This window comes from Chlorocebus sabaeus, chromosome 25, assembly GCF_047675955.1.
Source record: "Chlorocebus sabaeus isolate Y175 chromosome 25, mChlSab1.0.hap1, whole genome shotgun sequence".
Taxonomy (NCBI): domain Eukaryota; kingdom Metazoa; phylum Chordata; class Mammalia; order Primates; family Cercopithecidae; genus Chlorocebus; species Chlorocebus sabaeus.
The window spans coordinates 1,833,611-1,859,838 of record NC_132928.1 but is presented as its reverse complement, the minus strand read 5'-3'; the positions used below and the strand labels follow the sequence as shown (position 1 = coordinate 1,859,838).

General features: G+C 37.4%; 1 protein-coding gene across 3 annotated transcripts in view; it reads left to right on the top strand.

Annotated features, from left to right (window-relative positions):
* ZNF678 (zinc finger protein 678) overlaps positions 1 to 22,588 on the top strand; it is a 102,958-nt gene extending 80,370 nt beyond the window's left edge. The window contains exons 1-3 of one of the 3 annotated variants that reach the window (XM_073011462.1): positions 7,795 to 7,900; positions 12,217 to 12,337; positions 15,609 to 22,588. In XM_073011462.1, coding sequence (XP_072867563.1) covers positions 12,253 to 12,337; positions 15,609 to 17,101 — 1,578 coding nt within the window. In that variant the 5' untranslated portion in view covers positions 7,795 to 7,900; positions 12,217 to 12,252 and the 3' untranslated portion in view covers positions 17,102 to 22,588. Of the gene's footprint in view, positions 1 to 7,773; positions 7,901 to 12,216; positions 12,338 to 15,608 lie in introns of those variants that run through there. The other 2 variants (XM_073011461.1, XM_073011463.1) reach the window with 2 other exon arrangements.
* The last annotated feature ends 3,640 nt before the right edge of the window (positions 22,589 to 26,228 follow it).

The window sequence follows — 26,228 nt, the reverse complement described above, 5'->3', positions numbered from 1 at the left end:
ATGAGGCAGAGATGAGACTTAGTACACTGCGGTGAACTAGCATGTCTTTGATGTTATGGGTTGAATAAACTGTTAGGTTGGCATGAAGAGATGGTTTTAGACTTTCAAGGGTGAGGACAGCAGCTGCTGCCAATGCTCGGAGGCAGGCAGGCCATCTGAGAACTGTGACTTCAAGCTGTTTAGAGAGGTAGGCAACAACCTGGAGGGTGGGTCCCTTAGACTGGATTAGAATACCTAGTGCAACTCCATGCTGTTCATCGGTATAGAGGGAGAAAGGTTTGGTGAGGTCTGGGAGAGTGAGGACGGGGGCTGAAATGAGAGCCTTTTGGAGTAGATGGAAAGGTTGGGTAATAGGCTGTGCAGGTTTTAAAGGCTCATGGAGAGGGTCTTTAGCAGCTTGGTATAACGGTTTGGCAAGTAAAACGAAGGAGAGAACCCAGAGCCTAAAATATCCCACTAGTTCTTGAAAAGAGAATTTCTTGCTTAGTTTATGGAGGCCGGAGGTACTAGAGGAGGGATGTGCGGTCAGTTGTGAGCCCTCGGGTTCACGGGCTAAGAGCTAGGCCTAAATAGGTGACTGAGGGGATGCATATTTGTGCTTTCTTAGGGGGAGACCCAATACCCCTATTCTGCCAAGAAGTTCAAAAGAGAGAGAGAGTATGGGTGTTGCAGTCTCTTTGAGAGGGGCTACACAGGAGCAGATTATTAACATATTGAAGGAGAGTGGACAGTTTTAGGGATAAGGTAGAGAGGTCATGAGCAAAGGGCATGTCCAAAAAGGTGGGTGCTGACTCTGAAACCTTAATATAAGAGGCAGGGTCTTCTGGAAATGAACCGAGTCTTTTGTTAATTTGAGAGAGATCAGTGAGGGAGAAGGGAACATGAACTCTAATAATACCTTTGGTTCCTGCTACTTTCTGAAGGGGGCATTCTAGCACAGGTGCTGAAGTAAGGTTGGGGCATGCCAAAGTTGGTGCCTGAGCGAGTATGGGCAAGAGAGAAGGAAGAACCTGGAAGTGGTTCCTGCTGAGGATGTGAAGGGGGAGTGGGGGTTGAGTTAACAGGCAGTGGAGGATAGATAGGGGCATAAGGTGGTGGGATGGGTTTACAGGCTTCAGGAGAGGGCGGTGAGAAAGGAGAATGAGTACAGGCAATGCTAGAATTGTCCTGAGGAGAGGATGGTGTAGGAAAAGAAGTGGATATAGCTGACTGGGAAGATGGCTGAGAAGACAATGAGGAGGCTTGGGGGGTTAAAGAAGACGATTGAGAGGAAGAGGTAGGGGCTGGGAGGGGTGGACAGCAGTCTGCTGGATCTAACAAGGAAAAAGAGGTAGGGTTGGGAGGAGAAAGGTGATCAAGGTGGCAAGAATGGAGGAGAAGGATTTGAACAGGTGAGCAAAAATTGCAGAGGTCGGGTTGTAATCTGAGTGCAAAAAGGCCTAGAGATAAGGAATTTCTTCCAATTTTTCCAGTTGTCGACAATAATTGCTTACGTCAGTTAAAATTGTTAAGTTGAACGTTCTATTTGCAGGCTATTTGGACCCATTATCTAATTCGTACTGCGACCAGGCTGTATTGCAAAAAAGACAAGGCGCTTAGGGCGGATATCTTGACTGAGGCCTAAGGTTTGCAGGTTTTTTATGAGGCAGCCTAGAGGGCTGTTTTTTGGAATGGAAGACTGGGAGTTTCCCATAATGGAGGGTAGGCTTGGGAGAACAGGGAAAAGGAGACCATCCTGGATGACCGGAGGGAGATGATAAAAGGAGCAATCGTCACCGCTGCCTTTTTTGTCCTGGAACGGGATCACATGACTTGGAGGCGTCCTTCTGAGACCAGATGATCAGCAAGTACCTGGCACATGCCAGAGCCTTCTGGGACCAACGTTGGATTTTCGGACTGGAGAAACCAAGAGAGGCCATGCAGAGTTCCCCCTGCTAACCGGGCTCCCGGGAAACTTACCAGTAGGCGAGATCAGTGACCGATGTGCATGCAGAGAGAGGCGATTGGAAGCTGAGGAGCTTCCTTTGTCCGGCTGCTATGGCCTGCTCTCCAGGGTAGAGGGGTAGGGTCCACAGGGGACGCAGACCTGAACCCCTCCTGGGTCTCAGCACCAGATGTAAGGTTCTTGTATTGGTTGGATCCCCAAGAGTGTGCCAACACACAAGGCAGTGTGGAGCAACATGCTGTTTTAATGAGAGCCTGGGTGCAGGTGGGCTGAGGCCTAAAATGAGGTCAGCCTGAACAGTACATATTTTTAAAAAGATTCTGTCTTCTACTTGAGGACTAGTTTTCATTACTTTTATTTTTGTTTTTGCAATCTGTTAGCAGATGACCTGTGATATATATCACATTGTGATTCAATTTAAAAAAAAAAAAAAAAAAAAAAGCAACAGTTTTCTCTCTGTTCTACCATTGTGGAGAGTTTTTCTGGAGTTGAAAATAATTTTGTTTTTAGTTGCTTTTTAAACGCTGTCCAGAATTACCAAACATGATATAAACATGTAAGTTACCCACAAGGCTTCACTGTAAAGGGCCTTTCTTTTTTTGAGCGTCTAGTCACAATTTGCAATTGTACAGCAAAATATTGCACAATTTTTAGATAGAAGGGTCTCTCTATTTGGAATCTACAGTTCTTTCAGAGCAAGTAGACCATATTTCTACAAAAATAACTTTACAAAACAACAACCAGATATTCCAGTTCTTTCTTTTAATGCCCCTGGCATCTTCAGACCCAAAACTGAGTCAGAGATTATGGGGCCCAGAAACAATTGGGCTCACATCTGTGCATTGAGTAGGCGTTAAGACCCTCAACTTCATTCCTTCTCCTGCTGTCCAAATGCCCAGGAATCTACAGAGGGCACCTGTCACATTCCTGCCCTTCAAAGACCTAAGTCTGCAGCGTAAACTTTTGAATCTAGGTCCTGGGGTTCTTCAGCATCTGTTAGAGAAGCCTCCATGAGGGCATATCTCCTCTAGATTTTCTCCCCATTCTGTAGCTCCCAGAAATAGTAAACCAGGTTGACTCTGCCTAGAGTCCACACAGAGGGGCTGTCATTTGCCTAAGATGCAAAATAAAGGGCTAGACTTTGAACTGAGGATGGATAGAAAACTCAGGGGAGACATCTACCTTGTGAGACATCAACGTAGACTTTGTAAAGTCCCTCTTTTGGGGTGGGTTTCTCCATGTTTTGTAGATTTTATCCAGTGACCTGCTGCAGTTGTACAAATAGTAAAAAGTAGAGCACCCTGTCTCAGAGTTTCTTTTGGAGAGTAAAGCCTACCTTCAGCAAAACCTGGAAGAATCTGTAAGTGTAAACAAGTACCTTAGCAATGAGAGGTCAGCACCACAAAACGTCCAGTCATGACCACAACTACACCTCATCTGTGAACTCTTACTGGAGTAGGATAGTTTTATCTTTCGTCTTACCCAAGAGTTAGCTGATCAGAGACAGGTAGTATCCAACATGGTTGGCTGCTTTACAAGGGCAGTTTAATTTACTTTCCTGGCCTCATAGAAGTACCTTGAATTGGTCCTGCCTGATTCATCATGGGGACATCAGCCTAGGCTTACTGGAACCCGTCTCATCAGCATCCGAGATTCTATGAGACATTTAGGGATGTCCTGTGAAGACTGTTGATGGGGTATTTTGCTTTCATCTCAGTGGAAAAGAAATAAGGCATCTAGGGTTTGTTTCTCCCCTCATAGAATGAATCTTCTTGGTTGGTACCTAGATGGGGGTTTCTTCAGTTTCCTGGTACTTGGATGAAGAACCAAGAGGAGATCTGGAGATGCAAACTAATATATAGGCCAATTGCCTCCATTTGGTATGGCTATTAGAAAAGCAAATGGAGCTGTCATGGCTCCATCATGCATGAACTTTCAGTCTAGAAAATGTAGGTAAATGCTTGAATTTGGAAGTATGTGGCCAGTTTTTTAAAAAAATAGAGATATAGGTGCACAGGGAACTTGGGCTTCATTTGAACTCCTTACTTCCATAATGTTATTGTGAGTTCTGATGTCACTACCTGAATGGCCATTCTTTTTTTTGTTTTGTTTTGTTTTTTGAGACGGAGTCTCGCTCTGTTGCCCAGGCTGGAGTGCAGTGGCAGGATCTCGGCTCACTGCAGGCTGCAAGCTCTGCCTCCCGGGTTCACACCATTCTCCTGCATCAGACTCCCAAGTAGCTGGAACTACAGGCGCCCGCCACCATGCCCGGCTAATTTTTTTGTATTTTTAGTAGAGATGGGGTCTCACCTTGTTAGCCAGGATGGTCTCGATCTCCTGACCTCATGATCCGCCCGCCTTGGCCTCCGAAAGTGCTGGGATTACAGGCATGAGCCACTGCACCTGGCCTGAATGGCCATTCTTGAACAGAATTATTAGTAGTAGGAGGAGGAGGAGAAGGAGGAGGAGTAGGAGTAGGAGTTAGTAGTAGTAGTAGTAGTACAGCAGTGGTGGTGGCAGTAAATGCTTTTACCTTCTTAGGAATAAAATATTTAGCTTCTAATATATTAGTGCCAGAAAATTCTAAAGGTTTATGTTATATTTATTGTTACATTACAGAATAGAGAATTGGCTTAAACAATTGAAATCACACAAACTGTGAAAGTCAAGTTTCTTGTGGGCAGCCTTAGGAAAGACATAACTGAAAATCAGCCAGTGGTATAAAGATGTGAAGCCCAGGGTCCCAGCCCTGCCCAGATTCACGCGCTTCGAAACCTTGTCTAAATATGTTTCCACCCTGGAATTTGCCCTCACAGAACTGATTAGGGGAGATCAGAGGTTTCAGTAGCTGCTCTTGCTGCCTCCCCAAACCTGGTTCCCACAATTTCCCCAAATCCAAACAGATAAATGGGAGCCAAAGACTATATTTTGGGGCCTTAATTTTTATTTTTTAATTAAAATCTGTGTCTCTAAAAACATTTTACTCAGTAACCTGTTCTCTATTTCTTCGGATCCAGTAGTTGTTCTCCAAGTTATAAAACAGTAAATATAAATACAACAATAAAAAGTTCCTCTAACCTATATGCCACACTTATTTCTGTGTCTCTTCCATCTATATTTAGCTTTATTTTATTCCTTTTTTTTTCTTTTTTTCTTTTTTTTTTTTTTTTTTCTTTTTTTGATGGAGTCTTGCTCTGTCACCCAGGCTGGAGTGCAATGGCACAGTCTTGGCTCACTGCAACCCCTGCCTTCTGGGTTCAAGCGATTCTCCTGGCTCAGTCTCCCAAGTGTGGGATTACAGGTTCCCACCACCACGCCCAGTTAATTTTTTGTATTTTTAGTAGAGACGGGGTTTCGCCTTGTTGGCCAAGTTGGTCTCGAACTCTGGACCTCAGGTGGTCCGCCCGCCTCAGCCTCCCAAAGTACTAGGATTACAGGCATGAGCCACCACACCCGGCCTATACGTTTTATTTTTAAAATCAGTGATAGATAAATGGAAAAAGAAATAGAAAGAGTATGCCCTGTATTCACATCCTGGCAATTATGAGACACTTCGCATCTACCTCCCAGGGTTTTATGAAGATTAACTCACATAATGTGAAGTTCCCCGCATAGTGTTTTGTAATGTACTTCCCAGCACATAGTACGTGCTCCATAAACATTGCATTAATGTATATGCACAAGTTGTTTCCCAAATGGAGATTTGCTCAGACATTGTGGTCCTCTTTAAACTTTAAAGGGCTAGCAGATAATGCCATGTTTCAGAATTGTGATTGGTGGTCTTCACTTTGGACCAAAAATATTTGTATTGGGCTAAGAGTATTGTGTAAAGGGACTCTGTTTGTTGTGCCTGTAGTTTTCTACCTAAGTGCTACTCATGATGGACCTACGAGGAACAACATTAACATGAACAGGGACTTCTTACAGGAGCCAGTTAATAGACCTCTTCCAAACCTACAGAATCACATTACTTAAAGTGGGGCTCAGAATAGCAAATGATATATGCACATTGAAGTTTCAAAAGCAATGCTTAGCTCAGTGGCTCTCAGCCCAAGCCTCCAATTAGGATCACATGTCCAGTTTAAAGAAATACTCTCACTTATACCCTCCCCACAGGTTCTGTCTATTGGTCTGGGTAAGAACATTGTTGTTTTAGTTTCGTACCCCATATGATCCTAAGGTAAGGCCAGGGTCAAGCATGAGGGCCCTTAGATACATTTGAGAGAGTTGAGTTCAGCCTTTGTTCCAGAGGAAGGTCACAGGGTCTGCTCTCCTTTGGTTTGGTGTGGTCAAGTCAGTGCAGGCAATATTTTTATTATTGTAGCCAAAATTGCTGGCTTCCATGGGACAGAAGGGCACTTGATGGCAGGAAAATGAAAACTCACATTTTGACCTTTATGTAGGAGCTCATTGTTCCTGTCTTGTATGATGAAGAAACAGGAAAGTAGCTTTTTCTGCATTTCAAGATCCTTCTGCCTGTGTGTGTGGTCATAGCAGGTGAAGGAGTTGTGCTGACATCTCTAAAGGCATATTCTCAAGATGTGTGATTTGTCCAGATAATCTCATCTGAACAGAAATCAGAAAAAGAGGAAGAAATGGCTGGTTCTCGGGTAAATGAGTACTAGGTCAGGGGCTGGGTCAGCTGTTTCTCCAGAAATGTCATGTGTTTAAAACTTGCAGACTTTTATTTATATATTTGTAATGTTTCTGCCTAATAAATTTATTTCAAGTACTTTTTAAATTTTTCTTCTTATGATAGTCAAGGGGCTCTGAAAAATATTTCTTTCCTATATATCAATGTTTTATATCCATTCAGGCTTTTTAAGTGCCATAAGCAATCTTTACTATAAATTTTTGACCTGCAAAATGAATGTTTTGTATCTGTTGAACATGGGAAGGTGTGGATGCCCAAGATTCCCACTGGAGATGGATTCGGGTCCTTGGATTAGTTAAAAGAAAGTTGATGGAATTTTGCATGAAACTGATGTTTCTTTATGATTAGATTCAGATTTTGCCTTCTTGACCTATGCTGTTATAGCAATAATGTTGTAACCTCCTCCTGTGCATTTTTACACGTGATACCAGTTTTTTCTGTTACAGTTGGTGTTAATTTTATTCACTAGGTTAAGATGCTTTCTGACAGATTTCTTCACTATAAAGCAAATTAGTTTTCTCTGTATTATTAAGTACATTGGGGAGATTTAATAACTGATGGGCATGAACCATCACATTTAATTTGGAAGTTCACCTTCTTAGATTATTTGACCTTGGAAAATGAAGGCTCTTATTTAATGGTCAAATGAACTGAGATAAATGCAGGCTCTGCCACTTAATGTTTGGCGGAATATTCTCCTTGGTTCAGAAGCATTGGCATCACAGGTGAACTTGTTCAAAATTCAGAAAGTCAGGTTTCAGCCCAGACTTTCTGAATCAAAATCTACATTTTAAACAGATTTCCAATTTCTTGTCATATGCATTAAAATCTGAGAGGCACTTCAGATGATTTTTCCTTCTGAGAAATTTATCCAACTTATCTTGTGTAATGTAAATATAGCTGTCCAATATGTAATGCCTGTATTGGCACCCTTATTTTTATACTATAACACTTAACAAAAGTATAGCATCTACACTGGTTTTGTAAATCTTATGCCATCCTCTTTCCTTAGAGTTACAGAATGCATTTGAGAATCTTTGTGTTTTAAACAGTATCTTACTGGACAATTTATGCCAGAAAAAGTTCACTTTACTCTCTTCAATTCAGTTGGAGTCAAATTAAGAACTCTGCCCATGGCACATTTTGTAAATGTGTGTGTATTTTTTCCCCCCAGGGACTATTGGCATTCAGTGATGTGGTCATAGAATTCTCTCCAGAGGAGTGGGCATGTCTGGACCCTGCCCAGCGAAATTTGTATAGGGATGTGATGTTCGAGAACTACAGAAACCTGGTCTCCCTGGGTGAGGATAACTTCAATACACAATTTATATTTCATACTATGAATTTCATATTTTTTCACTCCTGAAATGTTACCTGAGAGTTTGTCATTTGCATGAATGAGTTTTTGATCTCTGCTTCTAAGGAAAACTTGGGAATTTGTTGGTGTAGAAAATAAAATCTTCAAAATGTTTCATCTTGACATAAATTTTAAGGTCTAAATTCTTCAGTCTAGATGACTGGTAATTCCAGAACTTTAGTGGCATAAGATACTGTTGCCCACACCTCAAAATCTAATTACACTACCAAGTTTTGATTCAGTAGTATTGGGTAGTGGAGCTAAGAACCTATATGTTTTTGGGAGACCGAGGTGGGCAGATCACCTGAGGTCAGGAGTTCAAGACCAGCCTGGCTAACATGGTGAAACCCCATTTCTATTAAAAATACAAAAAAAAAAAATTAGATGGGCATGGTGGCATGTGCCTGTAATCCCAGCTACTTGGGAGACTGAAGCAGGAAAATCACTTGAACCTGAGAGGCAGAGGTTGCAGTGAACCAAGATCACGCTATTGCACTCCAGCTTGGGCAACAAAAGCTAAACTCCATCTCAACAAACAAACAAACAAACAAAAAGAACCTATATATTTAAAGTCTTTTCTAAATATTGTATAGTTAATGTCAGAAAATAGTATTTTGGGAGTAATTTTCTAGAACCTTCTAAAAAATTGTTTTCCTACCAAGCACCGTACTAGGTTGGTAATTGGAGCATGCCAGCAAGAGTCATGTTATTTTTTCTAATGAAACAGGTCTTGCTATGTCTAATCCAGACCTGGTCACCTGTCTAGAACAAAGAAAACAGCCTGGGAGTTTAAAGAGACAGGTGATAGTAGCCAAATTTCAAGGCAGGTAGGAGTAAATAAAGTAGATGACACAGGTTAGAGGCCCAAATGTCAAAGAGAAAGCCAGAAATGAAAATGTGGTTTGGGCAGCTCTGCTTCAGAAAAGCCTGAGTTTCTTTGTCTTCCTCTCACAGGAGCATCTTCTGCCCCATGCTCTTAAGTTCTCTAAGGATTCCGCTACCATGAAGTGATTTTCCTTTGAGGTTACAGAGTGAAGCAAAGTCCTCTTCATGGTTTATAAGGCACTATATAATCTGACTGCTTTTCCATTGCTTTGTGGAACATAGGAATATCTACATATTTTTGAGGAACTCTATTTTATACCGTTTAATTCTCTTTTTGCATCTTGTCTGAAATTTGTGAGAGTAGTGGTATATTGGCATTTGGTTCAGAAATCCCAGGAACACCACAAACATATGTTGTGTTTTCAGCTTTATGATTTTCTGTCCTATGGAGGTTTCAAATGTGATTTTACAGAAGCTCATACTCAGTGATTTTATCAGAACACTAAATATAAGAAAATCTAAACTTATCTTACTTCAAAATTTTATTTTCTAAGTAAAAACTGAGATTGGTAATTTAAACTCTATGCCCACATTGTTACAGTATCAACAGTAATATAATTTAATATATCTACTCCCTACATTTAAAAACAATACTGTTTTATTAGGGAGCTTGGAAGATTGCTGAGCATATATTAAACTCCCACCTTTTACCTTATTTTTAAATAACTATATTTTAAATTTGTTTTTATTTACTATAAAGCTTACTGGGGTATACATACATATACATGCGTGCATATATATTTGTGTGTGTAACAACTCTTTTACAAATAAAAATTATGAATGTCCAACATAAAAATTTGATGTGTACATATTGTACTATAATTAACACACTCAAATTGATTTGGAGTGAGAATTCCTAATGTCTACTACCTTAGCAAATTTTAAGCCTACAAGATATTATTAACTATATTCATGAAATTACACATTTGATCTTTTAAATTTGTTCATCTTAAAACCAAACAACAATTCTAGCACTTTGGGAGGCCAAGGTGGGCGGATCACTTGAGGTCAGGAGTTTGAGACCAGCCTGGCCAACATAATGAAACCCCATCTCTACTTAAAAAAACTAAAATTAGCTGGGCATGGTGGCAGGTGCCTGTAATCCCAGCTACTCGGGAAGCAAAGGCAGGAGAATTTGCTTGAATCTGGGAAGTGGAGGCTGCAGCGAGCAGCCACTGCACTCCAGATCCCGCCATTGCACTCCAGCCTGGGCGACAGAGCAAGACTCCGTCTCAAAAAAACAAAAACTGAAAAACACCTTCCCAATTTCTTCACTTCTAGGCCCTGCCAACTCCCTCTGTACTCTCTGCTTCTGTGAGTTTCACCATTTTGGATTCTCTATACAAGTGAGATCATACAGTATTTGCCTTTTGGTGTCTGGCTTATTTTACTTAGCATAATGTCTTTCCAGTCCATCCATGTTGTTTAAATGGCAGAATTAAATTATTTTTATGACCAAATAATATTTTATTGTGTATGTAAACCATATTTATCCATCTAGTGTCTAAAAACATTTAGGTTATTGTCATATCTTGGCAATTGTGAATGATACCGTAATAAATATGAGGATGCAGATATTTCTTTGAGATACTGATTTCATTTCCTTTGGTTATATACACAGAACTGGGATTGTTGAATTTTTTACTTGTATCTTTTTCTAAGAGCCTTCATACCAATTTTTATAATGACTTCACCAATTTACAACTTTTAAAGTATACAGTACAGGATTTCTGTTTCTTCACATTGTGTGTTTTGTTTTGTTTTGTTTTGTCTGGGATGGAGTTTTGCTCTTATTGCCCAGGCTGGAGTGCAATAGCATGATCTCAGCTCACTATGACCTCCACCTCCCGGGTTCAAGCAATTCTCCTGCCTCAGCCTCCCAGGTAGCCAAGATTACAGGCATGTGCCACCATACCCAGCTAATTTTGTATTTTTAGAAGAGACGGGGTTTCACCATGTTGGCCAGGCTGGTCTCAAACTCCTGATCTCAGGTGATCTGCCCGCCTCAGCCTCCTAAAGTGCTGGGATTATAGACATGAGCCACTGCTCTTAGCCCCTTTCTTCACATTATTGTCAAACCGTTATCTCACTTTTTAATATATATGTATTAGTCATCTTAAGTGTGAAGTGATATTTCATCATGGTTTTGATTTGTGATTGTCTGATGATTGGTGATAGCCCTCTGATATATCTGTTGGCATTTGTATGTCTTCATTGGAACAATATCTATTGGGTCTTTTGCCTGTTTTTCAATTTTATTATTAATATTATCATTATTAGTGTTCCTTTTGATTTCTATGAGTTCCTCATATATTGTTGATATCTACCTTTTATTTGATTTATGGATTGCAAATATTTTCTCCCATCCTGCAGATTTTCTTATTTTATTGTTTTTCTTGCTGTACAGATGCTTTTTAGTTTCATGCAGTCCAACTTGTTAATACTTGCTTTTGTTGCCTGTACTTTTGATGTCATATCCAAAAAATCATTACCACAACCAATATCAAGTAGTTTTTAAAATATATTTTCTTTTAAGATTTTTAAGGATTTCTGTCTGGCATTTAAGTCTTTATTTTGAGTTAATTTCTTGGTATCGTATAAGAAAAAAATGGTCTAATTTCACTTGCATGTAGATATTCTTTTTGCCCAGCTTCAATTATTGAAGAGACTATCTTTTGTACACTGTGTATTCTTGACGCCCTTTTTAAAGATTCATTGACCTTATATGCATGGGTTTATATCTGAGCTCTCTATTTTGTTCCATTTTTGTATCAGTTTTCGTGTTTATGCCATCCTACTCTTATTACCATAGTTTTCAAATAGAGCTTTAAATCAGAAAGTATGATGCCCCCGGCTTTGTTATTATTTCTCAAGATTGCTTTCACAATTCAATGTCTTGTAATGCTATATAAATTTTAAATTTTTATTCTATTATTTTTAAAAATGCCATTGTAATTTTGATAGGAAGTTTATTGAATCTCTTGATTGCTTTGGATAATATGGCACTTTACAATAATTAGTCTTCCAATTCATAAACATTGGGTATCTTTACATTTATTTGTTTTTTCTTGTTTCTTTTATCAATATTTTCTTTCCCAATGTAAAGATTTTTCATGTTGTTTAAATTTTTTTGCTAAGAAATTTAGATGTTACTGTAAATGAGTTTTTTTATTAAATGGTTTGTAGTTAGTGTACTAGAACAAAACTGATATTTGTATAACCTTTTATATTCTGCTAATTTACTAAGATTTTTGGTTTATTTCTTAGGCTTTCTACATATAAGATGATGTCATCAACAAACAGCGATATTTTTACTTATTTCTTTTCAGTTCTTATGGCTTTTACAAAATTTTCTTGCCTAATTGTTCTGTCTAGGACTTCCAGGACTATGTTACAATAGAAGCATTGATAATGGGCACAATATCACTTTGCATTGGTGTCTGTGCATTTGAAGGAGCAAACACCTCTACCAGTTTTTATAAACTGGTTTATACAGGTAAAGATTTTATCCTATTGGGTCCCCAGCTGATGAGATCTTTTCTGGGTTCGCAGTAGAGAGATGATATACCTGAGTCCTAAGGTTGTTGCAGGGTCCACAATGGGGTCTATCTTTAGTGGGCTTATTACCAGGGGCTTGTGTGCTTATGAAGTCTGTCTTATTACTTGGCCAACTGAGTTGCCTTCAGCACTTTGATCTGTAGGGCAGACACTTGGCCTAATACCAAGTGTTTGTATGTGTGTCGCTCCCACCCAGTACTTGCAAGGTTTTTACCAGGTCACAGGTCTCCAGGTTGGCAGGACTGGCCATGGAATGTAGCTTAAAGGTCTAGAACTGAGTTATTCACCTGCTTCAGAGACCACAGTAAATGTCAAGGTCTGCAGTTCTGCATCTATGGCCATGAATGAGCATCTGACCCTAGCTCTCTGAATGGGCAGTACCTCTTCTTGACTATGGCTGGGAGGAGTTAATGACAGTTACAGTGTTACTTCAAAATTCTAAGTGGAATCATGTTAAATGGGCCATTTCCTTATCTGTAGCCAAGACCAGCGGTCCTCAAGTTTGCCATCTGAAGGTAAACTTACTTTCCGAAAAAGGCTTTCCTTGGTCTTGTGCTTTTGGCAGGGTGTTAAAACTCCCTCCCTGAATCACAAAGCAATCATAAATGTACTTTTTGTGTGACAGGGTCTTGCTGTATTAGCCAGGCTGATCTCAAACACCTGGCCTGAAGTAATCCTTCTGCCTCACCCTCTCAAATAGCTAGAATTACAAATATGAGCCATGGTGCCCGGCTCTCTCACAAAGGCACTTATGTCCATAGATGGTTGATAAGTTTTTGTTGCTTTGGGAGATATACAAGAAGAGGACCTCCTGTTCCAACAACTTGCTGATTTTATTCTTCCTATATAGTCGCACTTCCATTTAGTTTTCTCTTTGCATTTCAAATTTGTGTGGGATTTTTAAATAAACATATATATTTGGGAAACCTAGTGGGGAACCTATGTTCTCAGTAAATCTTATGTGTATTCATGCGTGCTTATAAATTATATGTTTCCAATAAATGAACACTTTTATTATTACTTGATGTTCATATTTTCTCTTGTGACAAGTTTGGCTTAAAGTATACTTCGTGAAATATAACAGTTGTTGACATATAATGTACTTTTCCCAATATAATTGTTACCTTTCCAACTGTCATTTGGTTACCATTTGCATGGAATCTTTTTTCTTCCTCCCACTTTTAGTCTATTATGCCAGTCATCTAAAGTTAGTCTCTTGGAGACAAGACATAGTTTGTGGTTTTTAAAATTTTTTCTAAATCTCTTTATTCAGTCTTCTGATTGGGATGTTTTGTTGATGAATATTTAAATAGCTGTCTAAAACATAATTACTTACTATTGTCATTTATTGTTTCATTAGATTCTTGTAGCCATTTTTTCCTCTTTTTCTCTCTGTCTTCCAGTATGTTTTCTGAGCTTAGTAACATGTTTCTACTCTCTTCTTCTGTGTGTGTTTATATGTATCTCTATAGGTATTTTCTTTGTGGTTGCCATGAGAATTATAAAACCCCCAAAGTTACAACAACATATAATAAACTGGTAATAGCTTAATTTCAGTTGCATACAGAAATTTTTTTTCATTATATTTACCTTAAACTTCATATTATTGATGTCACTAATTATGTATTTCATATTATATAGACATCAACAGATGTTTATTATTGTTCTCATGCATTTTTCAAATTGTAGAGCGTAAGTAAAAGTGTTTTCAGCACCATCATTATAAAACTACAGAATTTTATTTTTGTGTATGTATACATCTTTCCCAGAGAGTTATGTATTTGTATATAATTTTTTGTTTAATGACACATTTTATTTTCAATGGACCAGAGTCCATTTTACATTTTCTATGGGACAGTTTTACTGGTGATTTAGTTTTTCTGCATTTGGCTATCTTGGAAAGTCTTCATCTTCTCTTAATTGTGAAGGACAGTTTTACTGTTAATAGTATTCTTGCTTGAACACCCTGACTATATCACTTAACTCCCTTTTTCCCTGCAAAGTTTCTGTTGATAAATTCACAGGTAATCCCATAGGAGAATGCTTATAAATGACACATCACTTTTCTCTTGCTGCTTTCAACATCTTATTCCTCTCTGTGATTTCAAAATCTTGCTTATAATGTGTCTTCTTATGGGTCTTTTTGTGTTTATTATTGATTTTTTTACATCTTTTGTATAAACATTTCTGTTATTTTCTTGTATTCTTTAGTCCCATACTTTGTTTCTTGTTATACATTTCATTATTTTGTTGATACTCACATTTCCTGATTTTATTTAGTTGTCTTTGTTCCCATTTCACTTACTGAGTCATCTGAATTATTTAGATAATTTATACATATTTATTTTCTTAGAATTAATTTTTTATTTAGTTTGTTTCCTTAATTGGACCATGTTACCCTGATAACTTTGCATATGTTGTAATCTTTGGTTCATATTTGGGCATTAATAAAATGCCACCTGTCATACTCTTTATAAGTGGCTTTGTCCTAGAGAAGGCTACTAGCTATTTGCCAGGCTGGAGATCCTTGTAGCCTCTCAAACCTCTTCTTATGATTTGTCTTCTCTGGAATCGTGTGTTTACTGTTCAGCTAAAGAGATTTGTTCATGTTTCTTTGTAAAAACCTGTAATCATGTGCTACACCTGGTGTCTGTCTGTGGCACTATGATCTCTCTGCTGCAGTAACAATTATTTACCTTTTTCTTAGCAGACCAAAGCTGTCATTCAAAGCATACCACCCTTTCTTTCAACAGTCTTTGTTATGGGAGACAGAAACCAGTCTTTGGAAAGCCCCTAAAAGCCAGAAGTATGGGCACATGTGCAATGTTTTGTTTTTCTGTTTTTTTTTTTTTTTTGCTTTGAGGGAGAAGCCAGGAGTTTGAAGTTTACTCTTAAAGACACCATGCTATATTGGGGTGGAGGAAAGGTTTTATGTATAAATGTAACAAACTTTACTTTCTATTCTATGTGGATTTTGCAATTGTGCTCACCTAGGGTGTTGCAAACTCTTAACTAGATTTTATAGTTTTCAGAAAGGCATTTTGGTCAGTATATTTTTGTTAAGTTTATATGTTCAAAAAGGAATCAGGGCCTGTGGTATTTTATTATGCCATCTTGTTAATGTCTTTGATATAATATTTATTAGATTTGTAAAGTGTATTTACTGGAGATTAGTAAGCAGAATAACTTTTTATTTTTATTTCTTTCAGCTATTTTATCTTATTCCATTCAAGACCTTTTGCCAGAGCAGGATATGAAAGATTTATGCCAAAAAGTGACACTGACAAGACATAGAAGCTGGGGCCTTGACAATTTGCACTTAGTGAAAGACTGGAGAACTGTGAATGAGGGTAAGGGGCAGAAAGAATGTTATAATAGACTTACTCAATGTTCATCAACTAAAAGCAAAATCTTTCAATGTATTGAATGTGGCAAAAGTTTTAGCCGGAGGTCAATCCTTACTGAACATAAGAGAATTCATACTGGAGAGAAACCATACAAATGTGAAGAATGTGGCAAAGTTTTCAATCGATGTTCAAACCTATCCAAACATAAAACAATTCATACTGGAGGAAAACCCTACAAATGTGATGAATGTGGCAAAGTTTTTAATTGGTGGTCACAACTAACTAACCATAAGAAAATTCATAGTGGAGAGAAACCCTACAAATGTGATGAATGTGGCAAAGTTTTTAATTGGTGGTCACAGCTAACTAGCCATAAGAAAATTCATAGTGGAGAGAAACCATACACATGTGAAGAATGTGGCAAAGCCTTTACCCAATTCTCAAACCTTATGCAACATAAGAGAATTCATACTGGAGAGAAACCCTACAAATGCAAAGAATGTTGCAAAGCCTTTAACAAGTTCTCAAACCTTACTCAACATAAGAAAATTCATACTGGAGAGAAACCCTACAAGTGTGAAGAATGTGGCAACCTTTTCAATGAGTGCTCACACCTAACTAGACATAGGAGAATTCATACTGGAGAGAAACCCTACAAATGTGAAGAATGTGGCAAAACCTTTACACAGTTTGCAAGCCTTACTCGTCATAAAAGAATTCATACTGGAGAAAAACCCTACCAATGTGAAGAATGTGGCAAAACTTTTAATCGGTGTTCACATCTAAGTAGCCATAAGAGAATTCATACTGGAGAGAAACCCTACAAATGTGAAGAGTGTGGCAGAACCTTTACTCAATTCTCAAACCTCACTCAGCATAAAAGAATTCATACTGGAGAGAAACCCTACAAATGCAAAGAATGTGGCAAAGCATTTAACAAGTTCTCAAGCCTTACTCAACATAAGAGAATTCATACTGGAATGAAACCCTACAAATGTGAAGAATGTGGCAAAGTTTTTAAACAGTGCTCACACCTAACTAGCCATAAGAGAATTCATACTGGAGAGAAACCCTACAAATGTAAAGACTGTGGCAAAGCTTTTTACCAGTCCTCAATCCTTAGTAAGCATAAGAGAATTCATACTGAAGAGAAACCCTACAAATGTGAAAAATGTGGCAAAGCCTTTAACCAGTTCTCAAGCCTTACTCGTCATAAAAGAATTCATACTGGAGAGAAACCCTACACATGTAAAGAATGTGGAAAAGGGTTTTACCAATCCTCAATCCATAGTAAGTATAAGAGAACTTATACTGGAGAGGAACCTGACAAATGTGAAAAATGTGGCAGTCTTTAAAAACTGCTTACATTATACATGGCTTTGGGAATTTCATACTGAATAAAAGTGGTATGAGCATCATGACTGTTTAAGGATGTTTCAAAAAATGTAAGCTTCATGGTGCACAACACTATACTGAATGAAATGTATAAATATAGAATATTACAATACCTTTGTTTATTTCAAAGATCATCCTGTAAATAGAATCTGTACCAGAGGAAAACCCTTAAACAATTATTCAGACTTTATTCAACTTTAGAGGATTTTATGGGGGAAAAACCTCCTACAAATGTGGAAAAACATTTTTTCAAGATATATACCTTAGAAAACACCAGAGTTTATAGTATAGTAGAATATATTTTACAGATACAGTGAATACAAACAAATGTCCAAAATTAAGTCTAAATAAAACATTACATAATTTACTATAGAAAGTACTAAGGCACTAACAGTTTCAGATGTTACTTTAAAGCAGTGTTGATTGTCAAGAATAATTCAAAGTTTAAATAGATAATTTAGTTGTATGTAAATTTAAATGAATCAAGAGATGATGTCTTTTTGAAGTAGTTACATTCATGTTACACTTTTTCATATTAAAAGTTTTTTATTTTTATTATATATTTTAATATTGACGTAATTCAAATCTCAAATAACTTGATTTTATTATATTTATTGTTTACGTTAAAGCATGTGGTCATTTGTTGCTGCATAAGAGCTATGAGAAGTTCTTCTATATTAGATGACCATCATTTATATGCTTTTTCATGAGTGATTAAGGGTGCTGAAATGTAACATTTATAAGGAAAATATAAGTAGAAATGCTTTTTGTTGATGTATAACAGTGTTTTAAGTAACACATTAGGTATTCAGAGAAGTATTTTGCATTATAGTAATAGAGAAACATTTTGAATTTTAGTAGTAAGTTCTTTTATGAGTTGCACATTAAGGTAATAAAATATAGTAGCTTTTGAAATGTTATTTTTAGAATGCAGTTTCTTTTAATAAAACAAAATGATTTTTAATGTGTTAAGAATATTTTACATGGAATGAAGTACATCTTGCCACAATAATTAACCTATACCACTTTACCCAAAGTTGTAGGTAACAGATAGTAACAATACACTACTGGGTAACAGTGAAAGGATACCTCTAGTAGTCTCTTTTCCCAGTGGCTTTTAATTTCAAACAACTTGGGAAATTTTTTTTATATTATATGCTTTGGGTTTTTTGTACCTTACCTCATGTTGAAATATGTTTCCCCATGGTGAAGGCGGGGTCTAGTGGAATGTGTTTAGGTCATGGGTGTAGATTCCTCAGAATACATTGATGTTCTTTCCGCTGCAGTTAGTGAGTCCTCTGTCAGTTCATGTGAAAGCTGGTTGTTAAAAAAAGAAAAAAAAAAAAAAGCCGATATTCCTCTTGCTTTGTCTTTTGCCATGATACTCCTTTGCCTTTTATCATGAGTAAAAGCTCCCTGCGGCCTCATCAGAAGTTAAGCAGATGCTGATGTCATGTTTGTATAGCCAACAGAACTGAGGCTAATAACCCTCTTTTTAATTTGCCAGTGTTAAGTATCCCCTTCTAGCGGCACAAAATGGATTAACATACCATAGGTTATATTTTAATTTTTTTCTTTTGTAAATACTGGACAATGATACTCTTATATAATCTTCAGTATAACCATTATAATTGCCCACTATGATGATAATTATAAAAGCCATGTATTTTGAATCCTGAATGACTATTTACAAAATGTCATGCTACATTTTTCTTTGAGCCTGTGACTTCTCAGGCCTGTAAAAACACATACATACATTTAGTTTTGATTAACGTGGAGTTAATTTTATAAGTCTATCACTCTAAACATAAGTGTTAACTTTAAGAGAATTATGGAGCGTGTAATTGTGTTTGAGTATAAGTGTGTACTTTTTTGAGAGTAAAACAAAAATATTGGAATGAAACGTAATTTAAAAAGTATTGGTAATTTACTAGCAAACTAGGAATCTCAAAGATTCTGAAAGTAAATATTTATTCTCTGCTTTGTATTGAATTTACTTCTGAAAAATCTTATGGCTCCTGGCTCAGAATCTTCTCATGCAGATCCTGTTTTTTTCTTGTCTGTTGACCATCCTAAACCTAATGTATAGTTTTCTCATTCCAAAGTTCATGAAATTTTCTCTATATTCCTGAGAAATTCCGCGAATAACCTTCATAAATTTTATTAATGTTCACAAGATAATTTTAAGATGTAATTCTACAATGTGTGTGTTGCTACAGTTTATTTAATGAGTACATTCTATTTTTGTATTTCAATTGGAGAACCTTATTTCAGACAATTTTTACTTGGTTTTTGTTTCCATTTTAATATTTTACATAATTGAATTTATTTACTTTTTTGAGCCAATTTGTTTAGATGTGCACTGGGAAGGCTTCATAATTCACAAAGTTGTTTTGACATATAAATGAGGTGAACAAACACAGGAATGTGCTAGGTTTCCTGGGGGTACAATAGATGCTCTATAATTAGCAGCAAATACTCTTGTTGAAGTCACTTTTTGGCTACAAGTAAGAGATTAGAAATATTCAGCATGAAGAGATTTCTCTGCATGTAAAGAAAACACATGTATACCCAGGGTGTACAACTGCCTCTGAAATTAAGAGGAATTGTGTTTATTTCATAGTTATCTCCAGTACTTCACTATTATTTTATTTTCACCCCCATCTATGTGTCAGTCATAGCCCTTTCCCTTCTTTGCTTATTATGGCTACAGATTTCTCACTGTTCTCTGCAGCCCATGTAATTTCACACAGTATTTTGTAGGATGTGATAAGAAATTTGAAATTTTTAATATAGTGAAAAATTGGATTTAACTGGAGAGTTTGAGGACATTTTTAAGTTATAAATGCACCATTTGAATAATTTAATTGGCATAATTGGGATGTACTCTACACAGTTTATAGGATTAAATTAGTGAGTTAGTAATGTTTGTATGAAAGAAATGTTATTAGATTCTACCACAAAATGTGGTAAACATGAAATCAGTTAGAATAGGTAAAGCATTAATAATGGTAGGCTATATATCATAATCACTATATAAAGAAACATCAGAATTTTGAAACCCCTTAAGCAAAAATATATCTTAGAAATCTTAAGGACATTTAATGGCAAGCAAAAAAGTTTAAATTTAGTTTTTTATAAATTACATATAGCACACTTTTTGTGTACATGTAGAATTTTTTAGTTTTTAGTGTTTATGTAATATATTAGACAGTGATAAACATTTACATTTATGTTTACATTTACATTTAATTTTTTGAATTTAATTTAAATTTTTAAATGCTTCTGTGGATTTAAAATTTGGAATAATCTTTTCTTCCCCATTGATACTGGTATCTTGGGAAGTTTCTTACTCATATCACAGTATGTTTTATTTAAATGGGTGCAGCTTACATTGCAGAGTTTATATAAATAATCACATAACTCGCCAATTCCTTAGTCATTTTCTGTATTAAAAAACTCAGAGATCTAGAGAGCTTTTGGATTGAAGTATTTCCTTGGTGATTTTGAATGCAAACCTGATTTCTGTGTTCACACCATGGCCAGAGATGGGACTGTTAGCACCACCTGCTTCTTTAATGTCGTCCATATGATTAGCATCAGCACCAGAAACTCCAGGTGTCCCAAACTTAAAGTGAAAGCCATAGAGTTCATTGGTGACTCCCATGTTCTGTGCTGGTTCTAGAACATGCTGGTGAATATTAGAGTTTCTATGCTTATGGCTGATAAGTGGACATTTTTAAAAATCATAAAAACTGTATTTTCTATATAGTTCAGCTAAGTTTATGAAAAACATGCAGACTTGGTATTTGGAGCATTGCTTTCGCTCCATGATGTGTTTAAAAATTATGTTTAAATTGGCAAAATTATATATATACATATATACATAATGATATATGTATATATATAATTATATATGTATATATGTAATTATAATTACATATATACACATAATTATATATATACATATCTTATAACACATGATGTTTGAAATGCTTGATTCTAGCTAATTAAAAATGCTTTACCTCAATGGTTATTTTTATTGTGAGAATGCTCAACACTGTGTTGGCACTTTAAAAAAAAATACAATATATTCTCAATAACTGTAGTCACTCTGCACTACAATAGGTCTCTTGAACTAATTCCTCCTAGCTTAACAGGCATTGTTTATCATTTAACAGATAATTCTCTAAGCCCCTTTCTCCTAAAACTTCAGCATCTCTTAACCTTCTTTCTAGTCTCTAACGAGATCAACTTGTTTAGATTCCACATGAGTGAGACTGAGGTATTCATCTTTCTGTGTTCTGCTCCATTGGTCTATTTATCTGTTTTTAATGCCAGTATTGGACTGTTTTAGTCACTGTAGCTTTCAGTATATTCAACTGTCAAGTAGTACAATGCTTCCAGCTTTCAGAATCTTTTGCTCTACTATATGAATTTTAGGTTTTTTTGTTTTTGTGAAAAATTCTATTGATATTTTATAGACATTATGTTAAATATATACATCATTTTGTGTAACATAGACTTTTTAGCAATATTAATTTGGCCAATTATGAATAAGGGATAACTTTTCATTTATTTGTGTTTAATTTTATACCTCAATTTTCTTTAGCTTTTAATATAGAGATCTTTAACATTTTTGAATAATTTTATTGGGAAGTAAACTTTTTGTAAATATTACAGGTGTCAATTGTTTTCTTTATTTCTTTTTCAGATAGTTTGTTGTTAGTATATAGAAATGCTACTCACTCTTATATCTTGATTTTGTATCCTGCAACTTTAGTGAATTTATTCTAAGTGTTTTTAAAGTTTTCTATTCATAAGACTATGATATCTGCAAACAGGGATAATTATTTTCTTTCTTTCCAATTTGGCTAACTTTGGTTTTGTTCTCTAATTGCTCTGGCTTGGAAATTCAGTAGCATGTTAAATAAGAGTGATGAAATTAGGTATCTTTGCCTTACTATCGATCTACTATCTTTGCCTCTTTAAAAAAAAGGCTTACAACTTTTGAAGGTTTATCATGATGTCAGATATCCATTTGTCATATATGGCCTTTATTGGCTTGAGGTATGTATGTTCTATATGTAATTTCTTTTGAGATTTTGTCATAAAGTAATGTTGAATTTTCTAAAATTCTTTTTCTGCATTCACTTAAAAGTTATAATTGGTTCTGAGATCCTTCATCTTTGTCAGAATCTAGGAGGATGCATCTATACCTAGAGGAGGACACGAAGGCATCATATGTTACATTCTCGTGACATATAATGTCTACTGCTGATAATGTCTACTGTGAGTTTCTGACTCCCCAAATGAAATTGAGGCCCAGAAACTCTCAACTGCTTTGTTCATTGAATAATGCCAAATGTCTGGAAATGTGACTGTTCAGATTAGATGCTTAATGTGTGTGTGTTGACTAAATAAATCTCAACCAGAATCGTCTCAGATATTTTATTAAACGTGGGACCTTTTTTTTTTTTTTAACCAGCAGGGGACCCCTGTTTTGTCTATGTCGAGAACAAAGACTAGGCAAAAGAAATGTCAAACCTCATTTACAAATGCAAAAATGGACTTGCTTTTGATATGGTTTTCCCAACAATAAGGGACATGAGTCATTGGGGCATGTTACAGAGAGTTTCAGTAAAATTCAGAAAAAAATAATAAATATGAACAGCCACAGCATGTGCAGAAGCCTTTTTATGGAGCCAGTCATGGTTGACCTGCTTTCCATGTCTCAAGACATTAGTCCCTACAAGAACCCTATGAGGTTTATCTTCTTTTCGCCCATTTTCAGAAAAGAAAAGTTCAGCTCAGAGAGCTGCAGGAACATTGGGGACATCTCCAAGACACAGCCAACAGGTGGCAGTCATCAATGTGTCTTGGAAGGGACAAACATTGAGCTTCTGAACAGCTACTCCAGGAACTATGGTGCTGTGGTGAAGTCCTGGTTAGGAGCCTAGGAAAATGGTGAAGGAAAAGATGGTCCCAGCCTGCAAAGCTGAAGTCAGGAACTCCACCAGCATCTCCCTTCTCCCTAGCCTGGTGGTCCACATCATGCAGATTTACTCTAGATTCAGCTTAGACTCATTTTTATACTACGCAGGGGACAAGGAGGGAACTACAGTCAGTAATAGCAGCATGAGCCTCAGGTGTTTTGGGGATTGAAATTCAGACCAGGAAATTCCAGTACGTCAGTGCATGTGGAGGGCATGAGTATTTATGGAGAAGGTTCTAGGCTTCCAAAGTAAAACTGGATGTGGAGGTTGGGGATTGATTCAAACATTAATACTTTCAAGACATTTTTATGGTATTTGTCAGCTGTGGAGCAACAGCATACATCTGTATTAATAGCCTGTATTAAGAGACTACTGTGAATCCTGAAAAACATACTCATTGTAGAGATGAGAAAACACAGGCTTTTGCACATCAAATGGCTACTCAAAGCATGTGGTTCAGAATTGAGAACGTGCAGAGTGAGAGTGGTATGAATTTTCTTGTAAGCTACCCGAAGTTCTGTTTGCTGTCATGTGAAGGAAAAGAGCCTTGGAGAAGTTTTATTTTTTTCTTTGTTTGGAAAGAATACATAGAGCAAGATGATTTACAATAACCCTTTTGACCTAACGCATATACTTGTTTTCTTTAAGGGGAGTCTTAAGAAACAGCTACAGCAGTTTCTCACCTGGCAAAGAGAAAAAGGCTGGGAAACTGCAAGGCCAATAATGGAAGCAGATGACGCAGGGAAGAGAAACCCCAAATAAGTATTAAATAACTGAAAGGTGACTCAAACTTATGTGTTAAACAACTGGAAATGCAAGGAATTACATGAATTTCTTTGTCACACAGACACCAGATTGGCAAAAAATTAAGTCTTAACATTCAAGGGAGGCTGGATGTAGGGAACCAGTGATATTGAGAGACTGCTGGGGACATTATACTTCCCACAGCCCTTTTGGAAAGTAATCTGGCTATATCTATTAAAGTTTTACCCATGCATATTCTTTCACCAGGTTACCCCTTTCTGCAGGTGATTACTATATATTATGGGCTGAATTGCATTTTCTCCCAAAAATGTATGTGTTCACATGTTTTAATAGCCAGTGCCTCAGAATGGGAGTATATTTGGACATACGATTTTTATAGAGGTAATTAAGGTTAAGTGAGTTTATTGGAGTGAGCCCTAATCCAATATGACTGGGGTCTTTGTAAGAAGTGATGGTAAAGGTACAGAAACAGAAGATCCTGTGAACACAGCAATGGAAGACAGCCATCTACAAGTCAAGGAAAATGGCCTCAGAAAAAACACCCCAGCCAAAGCTTGACGTCAGACTCCTAGCCTCCAGAATTGTAAGGAAAATAATCTGCTATTAAAGCCTTGAGTTTGTGATGCTGTGTTATGACAGCGTAGCAAACCGTTACAGTCTGTTAGGACACCTACAAAATGTTTCCTGCAGCACGACTGAAGTGGAAATAAAATTTCTTCATGTCAGGTTCCACCAGCATTGAAAGGCTGAGCCACTGTGGGAAACAGCTTTGATTATGAAATAACATAAAGACATGATATCAAGACATGTAAGGGCAGAGCTCCTGCCCTGATGGGACTGTAGGCATGAGTTCTCTGAGATGACACATTGCAGAAAAATGCATAGGATACCTTAACCTTTTTGGGTTAACCCCCAGCTTCCCTTTTGTAAACACTTCCCTCATAAAAGTACTGGTGTGTAAGGTATAGAGAAGGTTTGGCAGGGCAGTGGAGCTGCCTGCTATAAGAGATACCTGGGTGCAGTTATTTAATAAAAACAGCAACATGCAAAGATACTCATGGCCTAGTGTGACGTAAAAGCAACAGAAAAATGTCTTCTCTGATATTCCTATAAGTATGTGAACAGGGATTTGTGCCTAACCATTTGTCATTTAGGATTCATGAAAGCCAGACTCCTTTGGGAAAGAATGGTGAGTTACCCTAGTGGGAAAGCCCTAGGACAGATCCCAGGGTGCCTACATATTCGGGTCTTGGTCCTGGGCCCACTTTTGTCTCTTCTGATCCCTGTCTGCAAAGACCTCTCTGTGCCCACTCCCACCCAAGCCCAGAGCTAGATATGGTTGGTGGCATGGTATACCTGCCCTTCATCCAAAGAGATGGAGTAGTTGGACCCATCAAACAGCTTTTTATTGATCTCCTGCATGGAGCTCTGCAAAGAGAGTGCCTTGCAGCTAGACCAGGGGGCATCAGTGGTTGCCTGGTTGTCATCACAGGGGAACACTTCCATTAAAAGTTCTCCAAAGGTTGAGGCTTCATTGAGCCATGATTACACAGCTGCACTTCAGCCTGCAAGACAAAAGTGAGACCCTATATAAAAAACAAAAGTAATTGTCCCTATATGAGGCATAAAAGAGAATTCCCATAGACCTTCAGCCAGGGAGGAAACCAGATCACAGTTTGAAGTCTTGGGGTTCACATCCAAGAAGACAAAATTGTTTTTCAACACTCACCTCCCTGTCCTGTCATGCCCTGGGGTATGAACCTGACCAACTCACTAAGGCTTCCAACACTTGATGATCTGCTCCTGTTCAGAAATAGCCTCCTCAGCACTTGCTTTCCCCAACACATGGTGTCAGAAAGACATGTGAGTCTTATTTAATAGGATCACAGGTGAGGCCTCACCTGCATGGGCCTCTCCTGAGATGCCCTTTGTTACCTTTGCATGCCCTCTGCCAAATGGCCAGAGACATCAGTGGTGAGAGTTGAGCCAATTCCTGCATTGTTGAAAAGCGTTCTCACGTCAGGCCTTACTAAATCAAGAGCCTTGGAAAGTCAGGATATAGCAAAAGAACATCTTGCTCTCTTGAGCATTTCCTACTGAGTGAGTTGACTACTGGGGCTGTCTCTAGAATGTAGGTGCCTGGTTACCAGGGTTCTAAGTTATCTTGGGGTCTGTCACTGAGAAAGTAAGGTCACTTCAGGGTTCTATCCCCAGGACCCCTTCCTTCCATAAGACCTACCCAGAGGCCCTACTGGGATACTGATTTCTCATGCTCCCCACCATGTCAACTCCTTGCCTGTACACAGTTATGCAAGCACAGCCTCTC